Genomic DNA, 26,051 nt, shown 5'->3' with positions numbered 1-26,051 from the left:
GATGGTCGTGGGATAGAATCGCGCAACCCGATGGGGAATGAGAGTCGGCCGGTCGGTGACCCAATTCGGGCGGCGGGCTTTTTCCAACGGCGCGAAAGTTGAACGTGACCGGGGAAACTTTTCGTGGTCGTGGCAATCGAGTTGTCGCGCCTCTCTCATCCGAGAAGGAGACGACGGTAGCGCGTTCCTTCACCCTCGCGCCTCCTCGGACCTCCGTCGCCGCAATCGCAACTACCCCCGATTCGGCTCGTCCCAACGATCCGTTTCAACTTTGTCGCGCCACCCCGTGACCCGGCGCCGTTTATCGGCTAACCGAGAATCCAACTTTTCATTGTCGCGTCTTACGCCTTCATATATTTTTCTTCCTTACATTCGAAAGTGCGTTAAACTTTGAACAGATCGAGAATCGGACAAGAGACGTCTGCGTAATCTGGGTTTCTCGCGAGCTCGCAACAGACTCGCCTATCGTACGTACAACGTACTTTCGTATCTTTCTGCTCGAGAGACAAGAGGCTACACCTTTTCTAGGTTTAAGGATAGGGGAAAGAGAGAAAAAAAATGAAAGAAAGAAGAACGAATGAGCAAAAGCAGTAGTAGAAAAAAACGTAAAGTGTAAAGTAAATTATCGTCGAACTCGGAGTTGGCTCGATCGACGACGATGACCGATTTTCGTCTTTGCGGTTTCGTCGGTGTTACAAAGTAGAAAGTAAGTCTAGACTCTGACGTTCGTTAACTTGAAAACTAGAGTTCCGACTTCCTGCTCGAGATTACGTCCTACATCCTTTGGTCGTCCAACGTGCTTGAGAATACTCGAGCCAAGTTTTCGCCGGCGAAACTTTTTCTTCGAGGGACTGTCTCGAAAAGATCGCGATCTCCTTCTATCGATCATCGTCGGCCACGAGCAGGAAATAATAACCATTGACTGGCAGCCTTGAAGTGGACGTGGCCAACGTTGTTTTCATTTACGGCGACTTCAAACGCCTTGCTTTTTTTATTTCCCTTTGTTCCCCTTTGTCGCAAGCTAGACGATCGAATACAAGGTTTTTCGTACATCGATGACAGGAATCTGCGTGCTTGAGTTGCGGAAAAATTTGACGAACTCCGCGCAATTTCTCTCGGCGAGCACCGAGCGCGAAAATATATCAGGAACAGAAGAAAAACGAAAGAGACGAAAGAAGAAGTATGTATTCAGCGTCGAAGAGTATCGTAGCAGTGACCTGCGAAAAGATTGGGGAAGCCGGCTAAATGCGTGAGTGGGACAGGGATGCAAGCTTGACGGTTGTCGATGTTGGTGGAAGTGGGAAAGGAGGTGGCGGAGGTTAGGGTTGGTAGTGGTGGGAACTATAATGAGTGGCGGCTGTGTCGGGCGAAGGGAAGAGGACGAGGATGAGGGCGGTGTGCTCGAGGGTGTGGGTAAGAGTGAGGGTGAGGGTGAGGATGAGGGTGAGGGTGAAGCGGAGCGAGAATGAGCCAGGAGAGCGTGAGGGTACGAGGCAGAGAGAGAGAGAACGTGAGAGAGAACGAGAGAGAGAGAGAGAGAGAGACGGAGAAGAGCTCGGATTGGAAAGGGGGCAGGGAGGAGGGATGGAAGAGAGGAGGGGAACAGGGAGGAGGAAGTAAAGAGGGAAAGAGGGAAAGAGAGGGAGGATAGATAGGGTAAAACGAGATGGGCGAAGGGTACAGGTGGTGAGGGGTTGGTTGGCCGGTGAGTGTGGGAAAGCGTGTAGCCTCTGCCTCCTCCCTTTTCCACCCACCGGCCACCCTTCTGCCAGCTTGCTGCTCGGTCCAAAGGGGCGGCAGGAGGGGCCGGAGGGGCAGGAAAAAGGGAACTAGAGCTGGCCGAGGGGGGCGGAGGGCGGGGGGCACCAGGGAAGGGGTTGTCGCACGCCTATCCGCTCGATAGCAGCTTTCAGTCCGTGCACGTTTACTACCCCCTAGAATTTTGTGCCCTATCTTTTCGAGACTCCCTGGTCGAAAAGATTCGTTTCTATTCTTCGTACCCGGTACGCCTTCGCCCGATACAAGATTCGCGAGATTTCACCGCGGCGTCGCGATCGAAACACCCGCTCGATGGATAATTCGCCGATAGACGAAAGGCGCCGAACAGATTTCTCGTCTCCCTGCGACGTAATCGCGATCCAATCGCGCCAAACGTTTTATCGGACGATTCCTTATGGTTCTACGAAAAACGAATAAACGACGAACAAACGTTTCTTTCGTTCGTTTCACGCCTCGAGCGCGCGCCTTCTCGCCAAATCTTCGAAAAACGATACGGATGGAATTCTTACGAGGATGTCGTTAAACGCGTCTATGGTTATACGTGCTTGTTCGCAAATTGTGGCAGTTGGATGGGTCCGCGCAACGAACGACGGAAAAGAGAGCATCGCGGTACACTCGACGCTTTTCCTAGGTCTCCGTGAACGGGTCTTCGTCCTGGAAAACCCTGAAAATTGATTTTCCAGGCGCGGTCTCCCGCGGTACCCACGCACAGGTCTGTTTCTCTCTCTCTCTCTCTTTCCCCCTTTCCCTCGGTTGCATCGATTTTCACCTGACTCTCCTCGCATCCCCTGCAGCGAACTCGAACCAGCCGTTCATTCAGAATCGGAGGAAAAGAACGAAAAATCTGGGTCAACGAAATTTCGAGAACGATAAGCGAACGGATAATGGGACGAATCGACGCTTATCACCGATGAGACGGTTCGATTTTTCGTTTCGTCGATCCGTCGTGTTTCTACCACGAACCTCTATTCTCCGGAGGAAAGAGCCGCTGTACGTTAAATTACGGGAGGCGCGAAACCTGTACTCTCTACTGGTTTGGTTTCGAGCGGGGTCGAAGCCGGCGACCGACGATACACCTCCACGGAAATATGGAAACGCGGGCACGGGCAGAAACGCGACGCCGAAGATCCTGTTGCTTTCGAACGTTTCCGAAAGTCGGGAAAACGAGTTAAGTCGGTCAAACGGGAGAAAACCGAAACTTTTTCGACTTTGAAAGTTTCGAGGACCGAGATAAATTTACGGACGCCTCGGAAATCGGTAAACTCGAGTTTGCCCTCGTTCTAAGATTACGCACGGCAGATTCTTTTCCCACTTTGCCACCTCCGCCACCTTCTTTCTTCCGACCTAGCTAAATAGGATCGCGTGCTTCGAAAACGAAAGGTTCATGCAAAGATTCGATGTCGTTTCGGATGTTCGATACAATCGCGAGTAATATATCCAATGGAAAAAGCAAGGGGAAAAAAATGATAAAAGTTAAGGTAGGGTAAGGTGAGGCAAGGCAAAGTAAGGTAATGTAAGGTAAGATAAGGTAAAGTAAAGTAAGGTAAGGTAAGGTAAGGTAAGGAGAGGTAACGAGCGACGCGGAAAGGTCGAGGCAAGTCAAGTTGGGTTAGGTTAGCGGTGTGAACGAGAGGGAAGGGTCGCATTTCGCTTCGATAAAGTTTGTTCGATCGGTCGTTAGTCCTGTTCGAAGGGACCAACAGGCTTGCCGCGCTTGTCGTTCCTACGAGGCCACGTGTATAAATACAATGGCCACGGAAAACCGAGCCAAGAGATTTTCTAAAGCGAGGAAAACAGTGTTTCTCTCTCCTCTTTTTGTCTACTCGATTCTCTCTGCGTTCAGCTTAAGAGAAAGCGAACGGACCAACGAACGGGTTCTGCTCGACGAAAAGCGCGCTGCAGCTACGACTACGGTTACGACTCGGCTACACGGCTATGGGCTACGGCAATGGCCACGGCAGACGAGCGTTTAACTTTGTTCCGAAGTTCTCCAAGGTCGTATGGTGCGGCTGTAGGTCGGTGGTGCAAGAGGTGGCGAGACCGGGAGGACAAGAGGGAGAGAATTTCCGAGGCCGCGTCATAAATCTCTATCTGCTGGCTGCTAGGGGTAAACGCTCGCGGGATATACTTCGGCGACGTCTGTAATTTCGCGCCATCAGACCTTTCTCTCGCTTACTCGTCTATTCAAGCTCCCGCCTTCCACTTCTATCATCTCTATTTCTTTTTTACTCCTCTCTTCCACCCACCCAGTAGTCGCTGTCCCCTCTCCTTCTTACGCGTATTTCTCGTTTAGTTTCATCGTTTTTCGACAGAATTTTATTACCCGATTCGCACGTTGATCGCCCGTGTTTGATAACAAGCATCGTAACGTAATTATCAAACTTCTTATACGCGAGATCATAGAACGAGCGAGTTTCGTCCCTACGTGATCGCGGCTTTACGAATATTATCGTAAGTGACGATATATTACGTCGCTGACACGCGCCAACTGAGGTGTAAATTCATTGTAAAACGAGTATAAAAAATATGGTTGACAGTTTTGGATATGTTGTCCTCTCGCGCAATAATTCGGTAAATAATAATAATCGACGAGTTACAAGTTACAGGTTACAGACTTCTCTTCTATAGTTTCGCAGTTCTATATTACAGGGAATAATCAATCGTAAAATTGAATTCATTTTATTATCGAATTTATCGTTATAACCGAAAAGAATTTATCGCTGTTGGTAGCAATAATGGTAGTTCAATTGTGCGAGAGAGCCGAGGCAGCGACGAGGAGATAGAGTTTGAAAATTATACGTTGGGCAAACATTAAGTAATTTCTACTCGAACCCTAGTATCAACAAGAGTAAAAATAGGTATTAAGGGCTGTCTTTCCTTCCTTCTATTTTTACCCTTTTTTTCCTTTCTCTTCTTCCCTACCTTCCCTTCGCTCTCTTCTTTCCCACCGTTGCTTGCTTCGCTGTTATTCCTTCCCTTCTTTTTTTCTCCTTTCATCCTATCTTTACCTGCAATTGTTACCAAAAACCTCGATATAGTCCTTCTCCAATTTCCTTTCTACCTCTCTCTAATTTTTGCCTCGAAACGTACAGCAACGCGCTTCGAAATGTACGCAGAATTCAGACTCGTTAAATAAATTTGCCGCATTGTACGGAAGAAGGCGATTTATCGCTTATGACTGAACTTTTGAGAGCGATATAAAAAGGGCGGCGCAAGTCTGACCCAGACCTATTTAATCCATTAAATGGTACGCTTTGCAACACCTGCTGCACTGCTACCGCTAGAAACATGGTCCTCGCTAACAACCACCACCGCCACACCACCACTAACAAGTATCATCGGATTATTACGACAACATAGAACATTGCAAATCTGTTGCTGTTAGGCGAAGCGAGGGAGAAAGAAGAATCGAAAAAGTAAAAATGCAGAGATCACGAAAGTAACAAGAGAATAACAACGAAGGGAAAGTAATGGCAATTCTGTGAATATAAAAGTGAGTGGCGATCGACTGGTGACTAGCCATGTTATTTTCTTTCGTCAATTTATATAAGTGCGCGTTATTTTTCGTTATTGTACCATCGTTTCGAAAGTTTCGTCGTATCATTTTCATAAAGAGAAGATGGTTCCGATGGAAAGAAGTTCTGTACGTGTGAGCCTCTTTGCATTTCGTTCTTTAAGCAATTTTTGCGACGACCGAAAATAACGCTGATCTAACAGTGTCGTGTCTAATGAGCAGCGCAGATGAAAAACGATTCCGGACACGTATGCAATTGCATTTACACGTTTTTCGAATTCACGACTGATCGAGAACAGACGTTTTGCCGTTATTAGTGTTAAAACTGTTCGATCTGCATCGGCTTCTAAGATCAGTCGAGAGTCAAGTGTTTTATAAACGCGTTATATCCTACTTACGAAATGATTTTATCGTGAACCGTGACATATAAGTCATTTGGAACTGGTTTTCTTAATACGATACCAGGCCAATATTTTTTCCATGCAACTCGCACTCGAATCGTACGAACGTCTCGCCAATGATCGTCGTTTGTCATCGTGGCGTTCCCCTCCTTATTTTCATCGTCGAAACTTTCGCACGAAACGATTTCATCTGGCTTTGTTCGCGAAATTCGTCGTACGGATGAATAAATCGTTCGAATTAAGACGACGAGAAGCGAACGAACAATTTAACCTTGTACACTATGCGCCGCGTATCGTCGAGGATGCTTTTTATTTCGTTTCGTGCGCGTCGCGGGGCAATTTATCGTCTCGAGTTTACGGAACCCGAGTATGAACTTCCAGACAGTTTGTCGACAATGTTTGACCCAGACCCATTGAAATTCTCCCTTCCTCTACACTGAGCCGCGCAAATGTCGGTCGAACTTAACGACGAAGGTACTCAGCCTGTTTCCCGCGGATCTCACTGAAACAGATCTCGCGAATTTTCTCTCTCCATCTTATCTAACCACCGACTGAACCAACTTTTTTTTTCAGGGAAGTGTTTACACTTAAGTGGTCTGACACCCGAACCACTGACAGCAGATGACGACTACAAGCTCCTACGCTTCGGTATCGGTTTCACGAATATGGTAGCTCGTGCCACTAAAGGCAGCGCTGATCTAACGAGGAAGGAAATCAAAGAAGGTCAGTATACGAGACGATAAAGGTACATAAGCGATCCTCCAACGCCCAACGACAACAAAACCTGTGGACCGCTCTTTGTATGTGTGCGTGCACCGCGCATGTAATATAAATTACATGTAACTACCGTTTACGAGCATCTATCGACCCGAATTTCCACATTATTTAAATAATACATTTGGAAAATGATTATTCGAACGATATATTATTTTATTTGGCTATACATTAGGTGATGCGCTATCAATTGATTTCTTAATACGTTGATCGCCACGTCACCCATATCTATGTGACGGGCATACTTCAGGTGGGGTGCCGTCACCTAAGTATGGATGACGCTCTTCTTGTTCGAGTTAATTAAATATAGGATTTTACACACTATACCATACCTTTTATTAATTTCTATTCTGGATAAAATATTACATTATGCTATATCGCGTGGTATTTGTTAAAACATTCCAAACACATCTGTGGTGATTTTGGGCACATCGAACAATAGTCGTCGTCGCTACTATCCTCACTTTCAAATATATTTTCATGCTGTTTACTGGACATTTTCAGGACGAAAAAATCACTGATGTACGTCTCACAAGTATGCTTCTCGACTAAATGAAAGATCCGAGATATTTGCCACGAGCTCCCTCGGAATACTCTAGGTGGAAAGCTCGTCGCTTTCCCCATTTCAGAACTAAATAATATTTTCTTTGCAATGAATCGAAGGCGATAAACAATGAATCGAAGGCAATAGACAATGATTTCCCGCTTGTCGTTCAATTTACTCTGCGTACCGGCGGTCAGATTTGGGCCCCGCAGGAAACTTAGCCGAATCGCGCTGGGCGACCAACGTGTTAAATAATACATTTGGAAAATGATTATTCGAATAATATATTATTTTATTTGGCTATACATTAGGTGGTGCGCTATCAAAGGATTAATCCTATCGAGGTCCTTGATTTCTTTATCTCGATTTCGCTTTAGTCTCGACCAAGAAAAACATCGTTGACGTTTTAAAAGAAAATCGTAGTATCAAGTTGAAATAAAAAATCGTGTCATAGGAAGCGTGTCAATAACGATTCCTCCATGTTTGTCTTAGATAAGAAATTTTCTAACGATGGAAAAGTACGGTTGAAAGTGACTCGAAGAACACGGTGAGATCAAGTGATCGAAATAATATTCGATTAGCTGAATAATATCCAACTTTCGTAATATAGTAAATTATAAATAAATTACGAATTAAAGATGCACGGAACGCGTATAATGCGCAGAAACGTACAAAATATCCAGAGTATGGTAGCCAATAATATTACCTAATGTGCGAAACAAATCTCTGAGCGTACATTCTACCCGTTTCGTTAGTTGTATTTATAAAAACACGAATTTGCATAAACATTTGCATTTTAATAATGAAATACAGCAAAAGCAGGCTTACGAACGTAACGGATGGAAAACTTCGATGTTAGGATATGAACGATGTATATAATGCGTGTAAAAATTTTAACCATATTGTACACACATGGGCCGCAAAAACTAGACCGTTTTAGACCGAGACGAACATGTTCGAACGTGGGTTGTTCGAAACAGCCAGACGAGTATCATTTCAGCGTGCATTGCATACACAGCGACTTACACGAGTACATACGTATACCGATTTTTTACGCTGATCAGCATCGAGCGAATTAAATTCGATAACCGAAATCACGGACCGAGGATACAGAGTTGAACATGTTGTAAATTCGTATCACGGTTTCGTTATTTGCTTCTCCGCTTATCTGAATCGTCGTTAAATTTATTGTCACGCCGACAAGATATACTTACTCGCTTCGATTGTTCCTCGAACATAAGTTTTTACGAAGAATAACATGACTGTTGTTAATTACGGTTCACTGATGTAATGTCTCCTTCCGCTCAAAAATATACAATGTAACGCTTAGCGTAGCTAGCATAGTAATTTTTACTTCTTTATTCTCGTTCCTTTCCTACCAAAAGGTTATCGTCTGTTAACTTTCTACGCGCTGTTTTCTCGAACGCTTAACAATCGTTCACTTTTTAAGCATTTTACGCGTACAACTTTCGTTAAAACTCTGTTCTTCGTAAACGGATACTTGTACAGAAAATTACACACACATACGTGCGTATGCGTATTGCTAGAGTTCGATACGCTTTCTACGGAAAGTGTTCAAAGGTTTAAACTCGACAAAGAACGTAAAGGAACTAGGTAAAGGATTAAGCCGAAACGATATAAAGAGATAACAGGGAAAACGTGGTTGAGCGGACGAAAATGTAAACGATATCGAATGTCGATAAATGTTGATTTACTTACCGTCTCTGGATACCTGCTAGTAGCGAGAAGTCTCGCGTGCCACTAGATTCGATTTGCTATTTATCAAATTGTTAGCAAAACCGTGTTCACTTATCTCCAACCGGTGAATAGCAATAGCAGTTACTTCTTCGGTGTGTTAAAAAAAACTAAACACGATCGCCGCGAAAATCTTTCGATCGACTTGCACTTCGAGCCGGTACCCTCCACGATCGTCGCCGCGAGAAGACTGACGACATGCGGCATCAGTGTTTCCAACCAAAACCGTTGAATTCTCTCGACCGTAAGACTACGACGCTCCCGCGCGACTAATAGATCGAAAAGTCAAATTAACACGGAACTTAATAGATCGAGGACCAAGCAATGAAATAGCACGCGAAACTCGCGTAAATGTTATTGCAAAGATGTAAATGAACCGACTTACATACTGTTTAAAAAGATATATATTGGAACGATGGATAATTTACAGAAACTCCTCTAATTCTTTCGAACGATATACTTGAAACATATTTTCGTATCGTCGTCGAACGATCGAGAATTCTTTCGCCGGTTGTATTATTAATCGACAAAACTTTACAAAGTTGGTGCGTCTTTTTTACAGGCAGTCACATTTTATTGGAGAAATTACGAAAGTATAAACCGAAGATTGCCGTGTTTAACGGTAAACTGATATACGAGGTATTCTCTGGGAAGAAGGAGTTTGGATTCGGTAGACAACCTAACCTGGTGGACGGCACAAATACGGTAAGAAAAGAATTAATTTTGGATCTCTTTCGAACGATAAAAGTAAAAGTGTCGCTAATAATCGTCAAACTGCTGGATTTCAGTACATGTGGGTGATGCCATCGAGTAGCGCCAGGTGCGCGCAACTTCCACGGGCGGCGGACAAGGTGCCATATTATGCGGCGCTCAAGAAATTTCGCGATTACTTGAACGGCACGATCTCTCATCTGGACGAGTCCGACATAGTGTTCGCGGACTCGAAGCTGAAGAAGAAGGAACAGGAGGCGATCGAGGACAAGAAACCGGCGTATTGCGAGGAGCTTACGAACGAAGGAGAGAGCAGGATCACCGACATGAATGGAACTGTCATCAAACAAGACTCAAATTGCCAAATACCTGGCAAGAAGAAAAGAGGCAGGCCAAAGAAGATCAAGAATCCGGAAGATCAACCACCGCCCGATCCCGAGAAATTAGACGCGAACGGGGAAGTGATAAAGAAGCGACGGGGGCGGCCGAAAAAGATTCACCAACAACAAAAGCAACAGGAGCGGGAGATCAGAGAACGAGAACAACAGCAGCAACAACAACAGCAACATCAGGGTATGGGTCATCTAGGAGACGGTTACGGTACCGTGGTACCCAATTGTTTCTCTCCGCCGAAGACGTTCGCGCATATGGCTCCATACCCTCAACCGATGAACGATTCTGGATACTACGGCCAAAGCATCAACGACAGTCCGTACAGTATAAATGCGAAACAGAGCCCGGTACATTTACAGCACTACAGCCAAAGTCCGAAATCCATGTCGCTCTCGTTTACTCATTCCGATCTATCCTCGGAGATCAACACCGCGATCTCTTCGGAGAACAACTTGGAGCCTTCGCCATTGACATCCCCGAGCGTCGAACACCCAGACTTCGAACCACCTACCAGTATCTCTCAACAAAATATGAACAACGATCATCGTCAGTACAATCCGGCCGGGAACGGCGACAATACGGGCCATCACGGTAGTCCAGGAACGCCGTCTCATCCGAGTTACACCAGCTACATGGGTTACCACGAGCAAACCTCCGACCCCCACAATCCCCATCCCCATCAGACCACGCCGACACCGTTGAGTCAAACTACCGACGAACATTCGCATCACTCGCATCCCACTCCTCCGCATACGCATCCCCATACGCCGACACACGCCTCGATGTCGCCTCATCATCCGCACGAACAGTACGCCATGAAAAGGAACACCGGACAGGACGTGGCCTCGAAAAGTCTCAGCGACCTGGAATCTCTAGTCGATCAGATACCGAGCATAGCCGATGGGGGTAGCCAACGTTTGCAACACACGCATCCCGGAATGACCGACGATGGATCTCTGGCGGAAAAAATGGAAGCGCATCATCAGTCTTATTTGTCGGGATTCTCCGGTATGCCTAACGCTGGCATGTCCAATTACAGCCCTCCCTTGGCGCCTACCGGTGCGATCTATCCATCTTCGTTGCACCATTCTCCCAACGACGGTTACGGTTCTCTTTACGGCATGAATGGACGCCAACATCAAGATTCGCAGCAGCAACAACAACAGCAACAGCAGCAACAACAGCAGCAGCAACAGCAGCAGCAGCAGCAACAACAACATCAACAGCAGCAGCAGCAGCAGCAGCAGCAGCATAGTAAATCTTATACCGTCGAAAATCTAGCGTCTAGCAATTACACGCCGAGCATGAGCCACGGACATCCTGGTAACTCGTATCCGAATATAATTCCCGGACCTCATTATCCCGTACCGATGGGATCGACGAACGGGTATCTTTTTGGTGGCCTTGAGTCAAGCTTGATGCAACGCACCTACGGGATGAGCGGTATGAGCGGTATGGGAGGAATGCACCCATCCCTCGGTCACATGGCCAATCCTTATTCCTATAATGGTTCGTATTCTAGTTCCTTCGACGCCTATCCGGCGCCGCCAGCAGGGATTCACGCGCCCAGCGCCAATTATCCCGGCGGTTACGCGAGCGTTGGTAGCGCGACGCCAGGTACTTCTACGCCACCGTCTTACCTTCCTTCCCATCACAGGCCGTCGGTCGACCTCGCTTACGACGGTGTATGATAATCGATGTAAAGCTATTATTCGACGTACATACGCGCACGCTCACACACACGCTCGCATTCGCCCTCGCGCGCATGCGCGCGCGCGTTTACACAAACACGTATACAAATACACGCACAGGACAGACATACAGACAGACAACAGACAAACAGACAGACGAACGGACAGACAACTGGCAAACAAGCAGACGATTCGAGCGCTACGTTTATCTTTTCTACGTATTTTTACACGTTTAGGATCCGCCGGAACGATCGTCTCTTTCTGGCGCGACTTGCTACTGCGATTTGCGCGCCCGTTTTTCTTCCTCTTTCTCCTTTCATCGATCTCTCCGAGCTTCTTTACGCTTTCCTCGAACCTCCTGTACCTTTCATCGCGTGTTTTCGTATTCACTCGGAACTCTTCCCTCTCCCGATTTTTCCCCCTTCTTTTCTTTTTCATCCGGCTAGATGAACGATTATGCCGCGAGTAGCAACGGGCGCACGGTTCGAAACCGCGACGGCAACCGCTATGAGAAAGAAAAAGAAAGGGAAAAAGCCGGTTCTCGCACGCGCTACGCAATCAGGCTGTCGAATTATGTAAATGCGTTAATAGGGTTTCGAAAGTGGCGTGCTCGTGCAGATGCTATTTGTCTCTTTTTCGCAGTGATCGCGCATCGATCGTCGATAATGGGAAAAGTCGAACGTTGAAGTTTCGCTTCTTTCCATCGTTTTCTAACGTTATACTGTTACGCTTTCGTTATTGTTGAAGAATATTCCGCTGTTTCGCTTCACTGGCAAACATGTGCGATCTGTTGCTGTTTCAACGAATCGGTATACATTTTTCTCCGAACGTCGCTCGTTAAAACATGCAAAAGTTTTACGTATTTACGCGTGTATTCGTCCTTATTTTATCCTCTTTTTCCGTTCCTTTCGTTGTATGAGAGAAGGTATGCAGTTTGTACGCGTCGAATCGTTTACGTCACGTTATTAACTGTAATCGTTATGTCCACGAGCGAGACTGCTATTCGATAAACGGTAGCGTTCGACCTTCGTGTTGAAGCATTTTTTACGAACCAATGGACGAAATATATCCGAATTAGCGGAATATGTATACACGTTCGCGTTGAAACATTGACCGGTAATCGTAGCGATGCGCTAGTCGCAAAAATGTAATTCGCGAAAAGTCGGTCGATACACTACCGAGTAGAAAGTACGACTTTCGATGATATTCCTAAAAGAATTTGGAAATATTTTCTGTTCGCGGTGTAACAAATGCGATGTCGTAGGTATACGACTGCTGCATCCTATACAGCTATGTATATGCGTGCGTTACAGTGTATGATACGTTACATCAAAGCAATAGCGCATACACGCGTGTGCACATGATTAATTGCAAACTGTATATGTTTAATGCGAATCTAGTCAATTCGATTCGTTGAATCGTGGCGGTTTATCGCAATCGACCGAGTAATTTTACACGCGGATTAAGTCGGGAAAGAAAACTGACCGATCGATAGAGGTACTGAATTTCGCGCAATTTCCCTTCCGCTCGTACGGACAGAGAAGAGATTCGACTGAATCGCGATCGACGTTAACCGATCACAGGCGAATATTTCACCACGTTGATTGTATTCTCGCGTAATAGCCTACTTTCAACGTGTTATTTTTTATCGCCTGTATCCCAACGTGAAATAGTGGAATCTTCTTTTTGGTCATCAAACGACATAGAGAGATGCATACGTCGTAATTTTTCCCTCTAACTCTTCATTATAATTTCGCGGATACTTTTTAATTTAATCGGCATACACGAAACAGAAATGGAAACGTAAATGGTCGAAAGATCTCGCGATTTCTCTGTCTATACGCGTTGGTCGAACGAATCGCGAAATGTTTGAGCAGTAAAGAAATAGAAAAAAAAAAAAAAAAAAAATTAAAAAACGGGAGAGAGATGGGTCGCGAAAGAAAATCTCTCGATAGTCGATTGGGTAGGCATCCTCGCTTTCGTACCTCGCACTCGCTACAGCCATAGCCATAATCGTTCTCGTTGCAATTTGTTTATCGGTTAATGCATATCGGTTAATCGTTGACTATCGACGTCGCTGTGAAATGTCATAGGTTACCGTGATTTTTATAGTTATCGCGTTATGTTGTCTCTCGTTAATTGTATATTTCATCGCTGCGTTTCGAGTAATCGAGGATTACAGTGTTTTTATCGATACACGATCACAAACAGTCGATGTAGATGTATGCCATAACCGACATCCTCTTTTGTCGCTAATCAATGCTGTAAAATTGCGCATCTGGCATGATTATATGCAAAGAAATAAATATACGCACGCGTACGTGTACACGATCGTACATAAACAAGTGGAAAAGAAAGAAGAAAAAAGGAAGAAAATGAAAAAGAAAAAGAAGAAAGAAGATGAAAGAGATATACCGTATACGCGTGTACGCGTTCACGTGCCTATACTTATAGAATACACATACAAAGTATAAATATTATATATTGACTATCTACGATAAGCGAGAAACATTTATCGAGTAATCACATAGGATGTGTTGAAACATTTAAAATGATGCACAGGGTATAGATGAGAAAATCGTTGATATAATAACTGATGTCTATATAATGAATGTTTCTTTTGTTCTATCGGCCTCAAGGACACAAAGCGCGTACGATCGACAATTAATCTATGGTAGATGTTTTTCAGAATCCATTCCGATTCAAAGGGGACGGTTTTAGTATAAGTGTCGTCGGTGTTAATCGTTCGTCGATAATGAAACGAAACGAAGAAAAAATAAAGGGACGAAAAAGATGGAAGCAGGAAAACAGAAATGAACGTATACCGTGCCGAACGGAACGAACCATCGCTAATCGATACCTTTCGATTAATCGAATCAATCGATTGTAAATTGATCGCTAAGAATTAAGTATTAAGTATAAATATATTATACAGATTTAAGTGGTTTCGCTGTTGATCGTATCGAATAATAATAATAATAATAATAATATTAATAATAACTATAACAATAACAACAACAACAACAACAAAATAATAATAATTAATAATTAATAACAATAATAATTAATAATAATAAAACGAGAAAAAAGAAAGAAAATCGAAAGAAAAGAAAGGAAAAAATTTCGAGCGTAAGCGAGTAAGAGAGCTTGGGCCAAAACCGGCCTCCGACATATTTTTTAATCGCTTGGAACCCTCTATTATTCTACCTTTTAAACTTAACGGTGTGAATGTCCAGCCGACCGATCGATCGATCGATCGATCGACCGATCCGTCGATTCGTGGCCGAAAACAGTAATCGACCGCTCGCTCACTCGCTTCTATCTTAAACCACACTTCTCTGTCATAATTCTCATTATCAGCATCGTATCGATCGCTCGGATTATTGAGATGTGTTCTATATCGACCAACAACGTACAAGTACTTGCGGAGTATTTATAGCTGTTCGTACAACGCGGGAAAGAGGGGCAACGTATCTTACGTTATTCTTTGCAATTTTTATTTCGTTCCTCTTTTTCTATATCCTGCCCCCCTCCGCCCCACTTCTCTTCCTTTTTTACGTCACTCGTTGGATCAACGATTTCTCGCCTTAAAATTGATTCGCGATAATCCTCCAGACGCTTCGTTCGAAACTACATCATCCTTCCCTTCGCATCCTTCCTTTTCCTTCGCCTTTAACGCTCGCTTTTCGTCTTTTCTTTTTCGTACTCGCCTTTTCGTTATTTTCTTTATCATTGGATCGGGATTACACGAAAAACCAGACTTAAAAACATTTCATTCGGATCCTTTACACGTGCAACGAACTTGCAGATTTTACTTATAACTTTCGAACAAAGCAAACAGAGAAAAATAAAGGAACCGAGAGCTCAGAGAGGACAAGGAAGGAAAAAATGTAGGATTCGATCGTTCGTTCGATCAACGAATAAGAGTAGAACCAATTCGATATAAATATTCATTTTCTTTTTCAATTTTTACTGCGAGTTCCAGCTCCTTTTGATTAATCGACAAATTTTCTCCAACGATCGTTGATAACGATTCAATAACATGCTTGGAAATTCGAGTCGCTCGTATTTTCGTGTATGATCGTTTTGCACGAAAAAATGTTCGATCGAACAAAGTAGTGATAATATCGTACCGTGCATGTTGGAATTGAGCAATGGCGAATGCACTGCAAACGCTCATTTAAATGCACACTGTTTTCTCGCTTCGACAAATTCGTAACATCATTGCTGGTTGTTCGTTTGTTCGTTCTTTCGTCCATTCGTGATGTTCCAGATACACGAAAATTCGGGCTGTTTCTTTCATTCGAAGGAACGAATCGATGTACGCTTAACGATCATAAACGTAGCATAGTTGGATTCGTAATTCTAAATGTTGTGTGTTGCGTTATTTGCCATGAAAGTCGGTCGGTAAACTAAACTGTACTCGAAAGGTGCATCGGTTACCCAACGATTTATTTTTTACCAACCGTGCACACGAATTCGATTGTTGATTCTTCGATCGAATGTGCGATCGTCTCTATTACCAATAAACGATACGTTTTTCTTCAAAACGAGGAATACTCTTTAGAATACACGTCTGTTTCGCCATGCAGCATATTCTCTTTTGAAGAAATAGAACGTCGCATGTATTCGATTATCCACATCGAATATTCAAAATTACAAAGTTCATTATCAAATTTGAAATACCGATCCTCTATTGACTGTATGTATGTGTATGTATTGCTGCTTATATGCATGTACACACATGCATATACACATGTAAAGCTTAAAGAGTAATTCCAGTTCTTTTACAGAAAACATTATCTGGCAACATCTATCAATTCGGACGATTTAACGAATTAAAAGACAAAGATACAGATTTCAAATAAATTCCTTTATTCTACTTAATTCATAGTATAATCGAAATATAGTGGTTCGATCGCGACGTTCCACGATCTGGAATTTTTACTGAAATGTGAAATTCAAAAATAAAATATTTGTTGTCACTTACCGTCACGAATGTGTCTTCGAAGTTTGCCAGACTAACGTATAAGATTGATGCTAATTGTTATTTCGTGTTTTCTCGACTCTTTCTTGATTGCTTTGACTAGCTTTGCGTACACGTACAGAACGTAATTTATGATATCGAATCTTTCCAGTAAAAGGAAATCTTTAACAATCTATTACCGCTTCGTTAGAATCCTGTTTAGCATCCTTTCAACAATCATATTGCAGTCAGTTTCGTTGTTACTGTCCAAACATAATTGTAACGATATTATCGAGAGAATGATCAGTGTCGTGCAAAACCACCATTGGAGAGAAAGAAATACCGAAGTCGTCAGTATGCGTTGAATTGTGTGATATGTGAATGAATGAAATCGCATTATGCAATCCTTCTTGTAAATTTTAAATATAACGAATCCTGTGAAAACATTTTTCTCTTTTTGGACTCACTTTACCTGAGTCATTGGCAGTTTGTGTCAAAAAATAAATTGATTCGTTAAAAGAAAATTGTCCTGTGTTTATTATTTTCAACAGTTCGTATATCTTCAAAACTTAAATGAAGAACAAAAAACATTTAAAAAATATACGAACTTTCATTTAGTTAATGTGTTGATTGTTCCTTAAAAATATAATTATTGGATTTATCTAGAAATATTATAACAAAACCAAAAAATGATATAGTCCAAGAGTAATAAGTAATGAGTAATCAAACTAAAAGAATTTATCCCGCCATCTATCGAGTAGATGTAGAAATATACGTTTTCGCGTTTGATCTATATACTATTTAGCTCGTGCTTTGTAAAACACAAAGTGTGTTGGATAATTTGTGTTCATCAGTGTCGTAATTATAATTTCAATTTAAAATGCCGTTGGAAAATCTAGACGAAGAGGGTTTAGAAAAGAATCCCAAATTAGAGTTGGCTCAAACTAAATTCTTATTGAGTCTACCAGAACATAAGGATGATCCATTTTTAAAGAACAAACTATTAGATGCCATTAAAGCAGACGGTGAGATAGCATTTTTGCTTCCTTAGTTAACAATTTTAGTTTATCTATACAACAGGGAATTTTACTTATAATAAATTAAATATTTGATATTAAAAATATAATTAATACTTTTATGCAAGTTGAAACTAAGAAAACTACCATGACACTTAATATAACCTTTTTATTGCTGACTATTCCTTTTTATAGTATTCCCCTTGATTCAATAATTTCCTTTCCTTTGATTTGAAAATCTCATTTTTTTTTTTTTTCGTTACTGTTCAATAAACTTACAATTCATTTTTCCTTTCATTAGATATGGCTCCATTCTATGAAGAAGTTTGTAAAGATTTGAATTGGCCAGTCGATGATAATCTTTTAGCTACAATGAAAGCTAAGAATATGGAACAACTGAAAGAATTAGATGACGCAATTGAAGATGCTGAGAAAAACTTAGGTGAAATGGAAGTCAGAGAAGCCAATCTTAAAAAGTCAGAACATTTATGTAGAATAGGTGATAAGGAAGGTGCCATTTCAGCATTCAGAAAAACTTATGATAAAACTGTATCGTTAGGACATAGATTAGACATAGTATTTCATAATATTAGGATTGGATTATTTTATCTAGATCATGATCATGTTACTAGAAATATAGAGAAAGCTAAAAGGTACGTATGCATTGAAAAATAGGGTGGATGTAACAGAATGTAAGTACCACTATTTTATTTCAGTTTAATAGAAGAAGGTGGTGATTGGGATAGACGAAATCGTTTAAAAGTATATCAGGGGACATACTGCATAGCAGTACGTGACTTTAAAGAAGCTGCAACTTTCTTTTTGGATACGATTAGCACGTTTACTAGTTATGAACTGATGGATTATAATACATTTGTGAGATACACTGTGTATTTAAGCATGATAAGTTTACCTAGAAATGAACTTAGAGATAAGATTATCAAAGGCTCAGAAATTTTGGAAGTACTTCATAGTAATCCAGATGTAAAAGATTACTTATTTTCTCTATATAATTGCCACTATACTGATTTTTTTAAAAATCTAGGTATTAAGAATTTCCATTTCAGTATTAGAACTTGATAATTTCATATTTTATTTGTTATTATGTATGAATATGGTTTCAGCACACGTCGAAGGTTTGTTGCGTAGAGATTATTTAATTTTCCCACATTATCGGTACTATGTTAGAGAGATGCGCATTCTCGCATACACGCAACTTTTAGAATCTTATAGATCTCTTACACTTCAATACATGGCTGAAGCATTTGGCGTTACAATAGAATACATTGATCAGTAAGCTTGGCAAATTTCATTCTCTGCTAGTATAATGTGCATTTAATTATTATTTCAACTATTTTTTGCAGGGAACTATCGCGTTTTATCGCTGCTGGAAGATTGCATTGTAAAGTTGATCGTGTTGGTGGGATAGTTGAAACTAATAGACCAGATAATAAAAATTGGCAATATCAAGCTATGGTCAAACAAGGAGACTTGCTGCTTAATAGGGTTCAAAAGTTATCGCGTGTTATTAATATTTAATTATATAAAGAATAAATCGAAATATCAAATTTTAAGATCTACTTATTGTTTGGTGTGTTCTTAACAAAATCTGAAGTTCTTTTTATTGCCCACGATTTTAATTTTGTATTAAAAACATAATATAATTAATAATTTTTACGATAAAAATATATGCGTTGTATCTAATCCCTAATAAATCCTAGTTACGATTTTTCCTCCCCTTCTAAATTCTGAATCAGTCCTTTGGAAACATTCCCTACAACCGTTAGGATACCTGTAAAGGTGAAAACTCACAGGACAATGTTTAGTTGCTCCTGAACGCTAGTCAAGAGAACATTACGTAGTTATTATCACACTAATTACAAGACTATATTTGTATTCTAACTTGACAACGTTTGAAGGTACGTTCTTATTTGAATGACTTCACGATTAATATTAATATCCCTATCGAAATATATGTAAATATATCATTTTTATAACGCGTACAAAATATTTAAGCTTCTGATATTTTCAGAAGAACGTTATAATAAAATAAATATCTATTGAAAATGGGTCGAAAGAAAGCTAAACGAGAAGCGCTACAAAAAAATAAAACGATTGTACCTATGGATATACGATTCACGTGTCCAGTTTGTAATCATGAGAAGTCGTGTGAAGTTAAAATGTAAGTTTTAGTTACAAAGAACTAGTTACGAAGAACATTATTTATTACATTTTATAATGATTTTAGGGACAGACGTCGAAACACAGCAAGAATTTCATGTCGAATTTGTTTAGAAGATTTCCAAACCAATATTAACATGTTATCAGAACCAATTGATGTGTACAACGATTGGATCGACTCCTGTAATGCTATTAATCGCACAACATAGAAAAGTTTGACCTTTTTCCTTTTTTACATAATTGACTTGTTGTATAAACTATATATTTGATATGTATCAACGATCTTTTCTAATCATGAAAGCAATAATTTTAATCAATAAAGTATGAATGATATTTTATAAATATATATATACAATTAATAAATCTATGTAAAATGTTAATTCAAAGATACAACTGTTTTGTAGTAAAAAAAATTGTAAAGAATATAAATATATTACTAATGAAAACTTAAAAACGTTATTATATGAACGAAATCACATAACTATATCGAACTTTGATTGATTTATATTTATACCGATGCAGTTACACAAAATTTTATTATTATTCAATTAATAGATCGATAAAGTAACATTTTGAAACACGCGCTTGATCTGACTTTCTCGAGATAAGAAATGACGTTACTTTTAGCTACATACATACATTGTTCACCGATGTTTACCACTTAGCAGTAGATAAGCAAACGCGCACGTTACGATAATAGCCTTTAAACGAAATTCGAAGCAGTTTATCTGTATAGTGCATAAATTCTTTTGCTGAAGTACATGATAATTAATACTTTGCTCTTTTCTTTTACGAAAAGTGAAAATTGCATGTAAAATCGCAACTAATCTAGTTAATTATTTTCGAGCTGCGGTACGAGTATTTCATGAACTTGCATGACGTTCGTTTTGGTCGTCATCATCCAAAAATACCAAAAGACTTTATCGTATAAAGATCGATTAATGTGCAACCGTAAAAATTAAGCTGTTTAACTTAATATAAAATTGTGTTTGACATCGTTACGATGGATAAAACAGTAACAATAGGTGACGGATGGGAACTGCCACCTCTTCGTAGTTTATATGATTTTCTTTTGGAATCCTCACGTTTCCAACTGCCTAATTTTAGAGATTTCGAAAAATGGGGCAACAGAGTAGCGAATAATCTTGTGTATTATCAAACCAATTATCTTTATATGTCCATTGCTATTTTATTGGTTGTAGCGTAAGTATAATAATGATATTTATAAAATATATATATAATGAAGATTACAAAATTGTTTGATAATGTACATTAATTATTTAGATTGGTACATCCAATGAAGATGATTGTTGGTATATCGGCGCTTATGGCAGTATGGGCTGAATGTACTTATTTGTTTAGTGAAAAAGAATCATTGCTTAAATTCAAAAGAACTTATCCTCAAGTTGCAGTAATTCTTACTATTATTTGTGCAGCTTATGTTCTTTATACTATAAACTCAGTCCTTCTTGTATTATTTGGTATTTTACTCTCATTTTGTGGTAAGTTTTTTTCTATATAAAGAACAGTACCAAGAAAGGTACTTTTCCATTATGGAGCTCTGAAATCAGTTATAAAAATCCAAAAATGATTGATTGATCTGTATTAATATATTATTAATATTTTAGTGACCTTTATACATGCATCTTTGAGATTAAGGAATGTGAAGAACAAATTTGTTAACAAGATTGAGGGTATGGGACTCAAGCGTACACCAATGGGAGTTGTCTTAAATTGTTTTGGTATGAAAGAAGAACTCTTTACATAAATTCGTAGTCAGATGTTAAAGAGAGATGTACTTTTATGAATTGATTATGGATATATATAATATATATGTATATATATACATACATATATATGTTTTTGACATTTAAGTTATTCATTGTTACTCTTAGCTTTATTGCTCTTAAGAATAGAAACATTTTCTTCTATATATTCTAATGCTGAGATATAATACAAAATGCAATTAAAGTATTGTTATAGTTGTATAACAATATTGTGGCTTATGCAATATATAATTTCCTTTATAAATTTACTTATATTATAGATATAAATTAATATGTTAACGTTTTAAAGTGATTAATGTCAATAATTTACATAGGATATATATGTATGACCTGTGATCTTGTAATACAAAGTTGAATTATTATTTATTAAATCTATATGGTAACCTTACATAATTATTAAAACCATATATTTCATTTATTTTGTATTTTAACATAGTTATATACATGATATGTATATTAAATATATTTTTATTCTCGAATATTAGAACCACATTTAACGTATAAAGATGACATTATATCACTAATGTTCAATATATGAAAAAAGAAACTATTTTATAATATTTTTATATGATATTAATCATTCTTCTATATTTCATGATCCTAGTTTGTATTAACACACCATTTATTGCTACATTTAATTTTCCATTACTTTCTCATTTCATTATGCAGAACATGAGACCGGTATAACTTTACGTACACAAACAACGTGTACTCACTCGGTTCATTAGTAATCTGCTTCATACAACAAATTGTAACAACGTTTGGCAGTGAATATGTGTCAATAATATTTGGATGCTGCCTAAAGTCACAAAAAAAATGCTTTTGGACAATTAGGTAAGAACTACATGTTTAAAATGTTTCGTAAATTTGCAAATAAAACTACATTATTAATTTACTTAAATAAGACCTAATTTAACATTCATTTATATATATATAATATATATATATATATATGTGTGTGTGTGTATCTATCTAAAGTAATAATTGTATTTAAGTATAGCGCTTCTCTGCAACGAACAGATGTAGATCATATATTATCATAATTATTTAAGATATGGTGAATCATTTCAATATACAACTGACATACATTGTATTAAACATATATATAATTTTTATAGAGTAATATAATTAAATAATTCTATTTTATATATATCTTACAACATATGTAAAATAAGGATAAAATAAGTACTATTCAATGTATAATTTTTTTATTTAAAAATATAAATAAAACTTTTGTTCGGTTTTTTAAAATTTCTGTATCTTTTATGTGAAGATACTTTGACGAATAGTTTAGAAAATTTTTAATACAAAATGTTCGAGGCTATCTTGGGGAACAAAAGAGTATATGTAAGAATATATCGTAATAGTATAGGAAGCATACTGAATTATCTCATATAAGAAGAAAAAAAAGGATACAAGTTTCTCAAAATTTATATTGATGCATTCTAATTCCTGTAATTAAAAATGAATGTTATAACTTTATTGCTATTTGTATAAAAGTCAGTTAAACTGTCATGATTCATTCTATTGCACATTTAATTGAAAATATTTAACTGAAATGTGACTATTATAACGATAGTCGTGAATGTTTAGGACATTCACTTAATTGTTTAGGACAAATAGGATTATTACAATTACACATAAATGGCAATTGAATATGACAGTGTCTTTAATATATATATTAAGATACGCAATTTTTATCAAACTTATAATGTATTCCATAATGCAGTAGTTAAAAGGAAATACTTTGTCTATATTTTATCTGTAAAAAGCACAACATATTTCGTTACTTTAACATGTTACTTCATTTATTAAAATATATATGCATACTTACCTAACCAAAGATTACTATATCTTTGTTATAAATACTGTATTTGCAGGAAATAAAATCGTATCCGATAAATATATTTGTGGAGAAAGTGCTCCAATATTTGTTTTTGGAAACGGCACTAAATAAGTATGATCGGTTGATGAGTAACCCATACTCTTCATAGTATTTATGAAATCCTAAAAAAATAAAGATTAATGTGTATTTTCATTTATCATTCCCAAGTACATTAGTATTAATAAGTTCATTGTACTTACCTCTATAGTATCTGTAGCAGACATTGATATTGTTTCTTTCTTACCATTTGGCAGTCTTAGACAAAGTCTTATAGCAGATGTACTATCTATATAAACAATATATATACTTTTATTAACCTCAAGAAATCACATGAATAAAAGGTAAAATGCAATAATTTTTTACCAGTTTTCTTGCTCAGAGTGGACTTCAGTTCGTATGATCGTTCGTCCTAGAATAATATATGTGAATTACTCGGAATTATATAATATTAAATTGTATATGCTAACTTCAATATACCTTTGAACTTTCTATTTCTTGTTTCTTTTCGTTTAATTCGTCCAATTCAGTCATCCTTCTTTTTTTAGTTATGTTTCCAAATGTATCAGCTGACATACTTGTACTTGAACTTTGAATAGTTGTCATATCATTCTTAATATCTATATTACCTGTATAATAATTATGTAAACAAAATACTGATATTTAAGAAATGTCATATATTAGAAATACATTAAATGTTTGCTGTAATTGACAAGTACTGCTTACCTGAATCATTTAAATTATCAATAGTGTGCTTAAACGCTTTAACAGTAGTACTACTACTACTACAATCCTATAAATATATAAATACATGAAGAATCAAAGTATTGAAATTAACTATTTAATTAAAGAATGAAAAATCTTTTTCTACACATACTGATGAATTAGATGTAGAACTTCCTTCCGTTGCTGTGGCAGTACAATTATTCCATTTTTTAGAATGAATTGAGTTGCTTGATACACATTCTGGTGATGAGTGAGAGCTCAACATATCATTTAATGCAGACATTAAAGTATCTACTGTAATATGATTGTAAGTTTTCACACATTCTCCTGTTCTAGGATCTATTACTGCTAGATAAGGATATTCATATACATCATAAAGATGCACATAACGACTTCCATCACTTGTATTTGATAAAACCTATTTAAATTTGCAATAGTATTAAATGAGTCTTTTTCCTTTGATAAAATTTAAATGCAAGTCCTTTATGATAACTTACTTGCCACAAAACAAAATGATCCTTTATAATTCCTTGAATCTGTTGATTAGACCATACATCTCTGTTAAGGATTTGGCAAGAAAATTCTTGAGGATTTTGAACATTTACAAGTAACCAACGGTTTAATGATTTAGCGTGTTCACGAGCTTCCATAAAGGAACCCAGGAAGAGAATACCACATGGTGGACGAAATAAATCTTCCAATCTTTTTGATTTGCAGTAGGATATTTGTTTAACACCAGCTACTTTCCGAGTCATTTCTTCTTCTTGTCGTTCTATATTAAGTACAAAATGATTATACTATATACATAATCACATTATGTATGTATATGTTATCTACTATTTAATAAGATGATATTCACGGGTTTCTACTGCAAAATCCCTAAATCTGTCAAATACATTAGTCGATAATCTTGGAAGGGAACATATTGGACCAGATGGCACTAATACTTCTTGCACAGGTAAAATAGGAGGTCTCACTTCTGGCTCCGGATCAGCCGTACATAATGGTTCAGGTGCTTGACTACCATCAAACATTAAACTTATTGCAGTTTGCACATTTCCATCAGCTAATGACAAGTATTGGCGAGCTGTTGCCTCATTCTCCCCTTAAATTAACATAAAATAACTTATTAATGTAAGTTAAACATAAATTAATTTCAAATTAATTATTCATCAATTTTTTAGATAACAAGTCTCTGTACAAAACGGGAACAAGTTTCGTAATCCTTGATATGTTATTAGATTGGTATATTGCTTACCCGTCACTTCTATAAATTTTTCAATCAATTCTTGATCCATTATGACTCTAGATTATAGAAATGCATCAAATAAAATGCGTAAATATTAACATTATTCGTAGGTTACTAATTACACAACATTTCGAATTGTTTTCAAAGGTCTTCTATTTAAATCAGCCGTAAATTCAATAGTCAGTGATCTTTACATCCTAACGACGCGAAGCGTATATGAAGTTCTGATTTCAATACGAAAAACGGTTGTCTGCACTGCGATTATGCGATTGTGCGATTCAACTCAACATTCAACCATTCCAAAGAGTAGGGTTGACGATTTCATTTTAACCACAGATAAAATGTAAGATAGATCCAGTATCAATATATTTTTATGTCATATGATTTAAGGACAATATATGTTGTCAGTCATAGCATTATTTCTATGTGGCTACATAAGTAATAGGACGTATTACTGATGTTACATATATTACACTATTAATGATTGAAATCGAGGTTGAGTATGACTATGAAATTAAAGATTTAAAAAGGAATAAGTAAAAGCAAAAATTTTGTATAAGTTTACAATCTACCCTATCATATCATTTTATAATAGTTTATACATTTTATCAGTTCTGCTTGATAGAAAAATAGTCACACTGCAAATAAAATTACTTCTAAATGTTATAATATATATGAACAC

General features: G+C 38.4%; 5 protein-coding genes across 6 annotated transcripts; 4 read left to right on the top strand and 1 right to left on the bottom strand.

The window, feature by feature from the left end:
• Positions 1 to 3,472: 3,472 nt before the first annotated feature.
• Positions 3,473 to 17,048, top strand: LOC117237707 (GATA zinc finger domain-containing protein 10-like). 2 transcript variants are annotated; one of them, XM_033501981.1, is made up of 4 exons: positions 3,473 to 3,886; positions 6,268 to 6,417; positions 9,330 to 9,472; positions 9,556 to 17,048. In XM_033501981.1, the coding sequence occupies exons 1-4, from the start codon at positions 3,715 to 3,717 to the stop codon at positions 11,560 to 11,562; spliced, it is 2,472 nt and encodes an 823-aa protein (XP_033357872.1). In that variant the 5' UTR covers positions 3,473 to 3,714; the 3' UTR covers positions 11,563 to 17,048. The 2 variants fall into 2 exon arrangements, with proteins under 2 accessions (XP_033357872.1, XP_033357873.1); XM_033501982.1 differs by lacking the exon at positions 3,473 to 3,886 and adding an exon at positions 6,129 to 6,168.
• A 242-nt stretch (positions 17,049 to 17,290) lies between these two features.
• Positions 17,291 to 19,121, top strand: LOC117237708 (26S proteasome non-ATPase regulatory subunit 6). The gene is made up of 5 exons (XM_033501983.1): positions 17,291 to 17,553; positions 17,846 to 18,197; positions 18,261 to 18,589; positions 18,669 to 18,837; positions 18,909 to 19,121. The coding sequence occupies exons 1-5, from the start codon at positions 17,409 to 17,411 to the stop codon at positions 19,081 to 19,083; spliced, it is 1,170 nt and encodes a 389-aa protein (XP_033357874.1). The 5' UTR covers positions 17,291 to 17,408; the 3' UTR covers positions 19,084 to 19,121.
• A 426-nt stretch (positions 19,122 to 19,547) lies between these two features.
• On the top strand, positions 19,548 to 20,149 carry LOC117237699 (transcription elongation factor 1 homolog). The gene is made up of 2 exons (XM_033501969.1): positions 19,548 to 19,726; positions 19,793 to 20,149. Exons 1-2 carry the CDS (start codon positions 19,611 to 19,613, stop codon positions 19,932 to 19,934), a joined length of 258 nt encoding a protein of 85 aa, XP_033357860.1. The 5' UTR covers positions 19,548 to 19,610; the 3' UTR covers positions 19,935 to 20,149.
• A 212-nt stretch (positions 20,150 to 20,361) lies between these two features.
• Positions 20,362 to 22,407, top strand: LOC117237696 (PRA1 family protein 3). The gene is made up of 4 exons (XM_033501965.1): positions 20,362 to 20,928; positions 21,010 to 21,227; positions 21,354 to 21,467; positions 22,182 to 22,407. The coding sequence occupies exons 1-4, from the start codon at positions 20,729 to 20,731 to the stop codon at positions 22,238 to 22,240; spliced, it is 591 nt and encodes a 196-aa protein (XP_033357856.1). The 5' UTR covers positions 20,362 to 20,728; the 3' UTR covers positions 22,241 to 22,407.
• LOC117237695 (UBX domain-containing protein 7) lies at positions 22,181 to 25,702 on the bottom strand. The gene is made up of 10 exons (XM_033501964.1): positions 25,379 to 25,702; positions 24,980 to 25,225; positions 24,618 to 24,892; positions 24,272 to 24,538; positions 24,121 to 24,187; positions 23,875 to 24,023; positions 23,761 to 23,806; positions 23,598 to 23,683; positions 23,347 to 23,519; positions 22,181 to 23,274 (listed from the first exon to the last, which is right to left on the bottom strand). Exons 1-9 carry the CDS (start codon positions 25,416 to 25,418, stop codon positions 23,361 to 23,363), a joined length of 1,335 nt encoding a protein of 444 aa, XP_033357855.1. The 5' UTR covers positions 25,419 to 25,702; the 3' UTR covers positions 22,181 to 23,274; positions 23,347 to 23,360.
• Between the last annotated feature and the right edge of the window lie 349 nt (positions 25,703 to 26,051).

Source organism: Bombus vosnesenskii, unplaced genomic scaffold (assembly GCF_011952255.1).
Source record: "Bombus vosnesenskii isolate JDL3184/JDL3185 unplaced genomic scaffold, Bvos_JDL3184-5_v1.1 scf7180000013397, whole genome shotgun sequence".
Lineage (NCBI taxonomy): Eukaryota > Metazoa > Arthropoda > Insecta > Hymenoptera > Apidae > Bombus > Bombus vosnesenskii.
The sequence above is the reverse complement of the archived record's forward strand: the minus strand, read 5'-3'. Positions and strand labels throughout refer to the sequence as shown.

Excerpts from the sequence above, each read along its gene's own strand:
- LOC117237699 (XM_033501969.1), top strand. The coding sequence starts at position 19,611 with ATGGGTCGAAAGAAAGCTAAACGAGAAGCGCTACAAAAAAATAAAACG. Across the intron at positions 19,727-19,792 it reads AAGTCGTGTGAAGTTAAAAT|GGACAGACGTCGAAACACAG; the intron begins GTAAGTTTTAGT and ends TAATGATTTTAG.
- LOC117237696 (XM_033501965.1), top strand. The coding sequence starts at position 20,729 with ATGGATAAAACAGTAACAATAGGTGACGGATGGGAACTGCCACCTCTT. Across the intron at positions 21,228-21,353 it reads TATTTTACTCTCATTTTGTG|TGACCTTTATACATGCATCT; the intron begins GTAAGTTTTTTT and ends TTAATATTTTAG. Across the intron at positions 21,468-22,181 it reads AGTTGTCTTAAATTGTTTTG|AACATGAGACCGGTATAACT; the intron begins GTATGAAAGAAG and ends TTCATTATGCAG.
- LOC117237695 (XM_033501964.1), bottom strand. The coding sequence starts at position 25,418 with ATGGATCAAGAATTGATTGAAAAATTTATAGAAGTGACGG. Across the intron at positions 24,024-24,120 it reads TGATAATTTAAATGATTCAG|GTAATATAGATATTAAGAAT; the intron begins GTAAGCAGTACT and ends ATTATTATACAG. Across the intron at positions 23,684-23,760 it reads CACTCTGAGCAAGAAAACTG|ATAGTACATCTGCTATAAGA; the intron begins GTAAAAAATTAT and ends TTGTTTATATAG.
- LOC117237707 (XM_033501981.1), top strand. The coding sequence starts at position 3,715 with ATGGGCTACGGCAATGGCCACGGCAGACGAGCGTTTAACTTTGTTCCG. Across the intron at positions 3,887-6,267 it reads CTATCTGCTGGCTGCTAGGG|GGAAGTGTTTACACTTAAGT; the intron begins GTAAACGCTCGC and ends TTTTTTTTTCAG. Across the intron at positions 6,418-9,329 it reads GAGGAAGGAAATCAAAGAAG|GCAGTCACATTTTATTGGAG; the intron begins GTCAGTATACGA and ends TCTTTTTTACAG.
- LOC117237708 (XM_033501983.1), top strand. The coding sequence starts at position 17,409 with ATGCCGTTGGAAAATCTAGACGAAGAGGGTTTAGAAAAGAATCCCAAA. Across the intron at positions 18,198-18,260 it reads AATATAGAGAAAGCTAAAAG|TTTAATAGAAGAAGGTGGTG; the intron begins GTACGTATGCAT and ends ATTTTATTTCAG. Across the intron at positions 18,838-18,908 it reads ACAATAGAATACATTGATCA|GGAACTATCGCGTTTTATCG; the intron begins GTAAGCTTGGCA and ends TATTTTTTGCAG.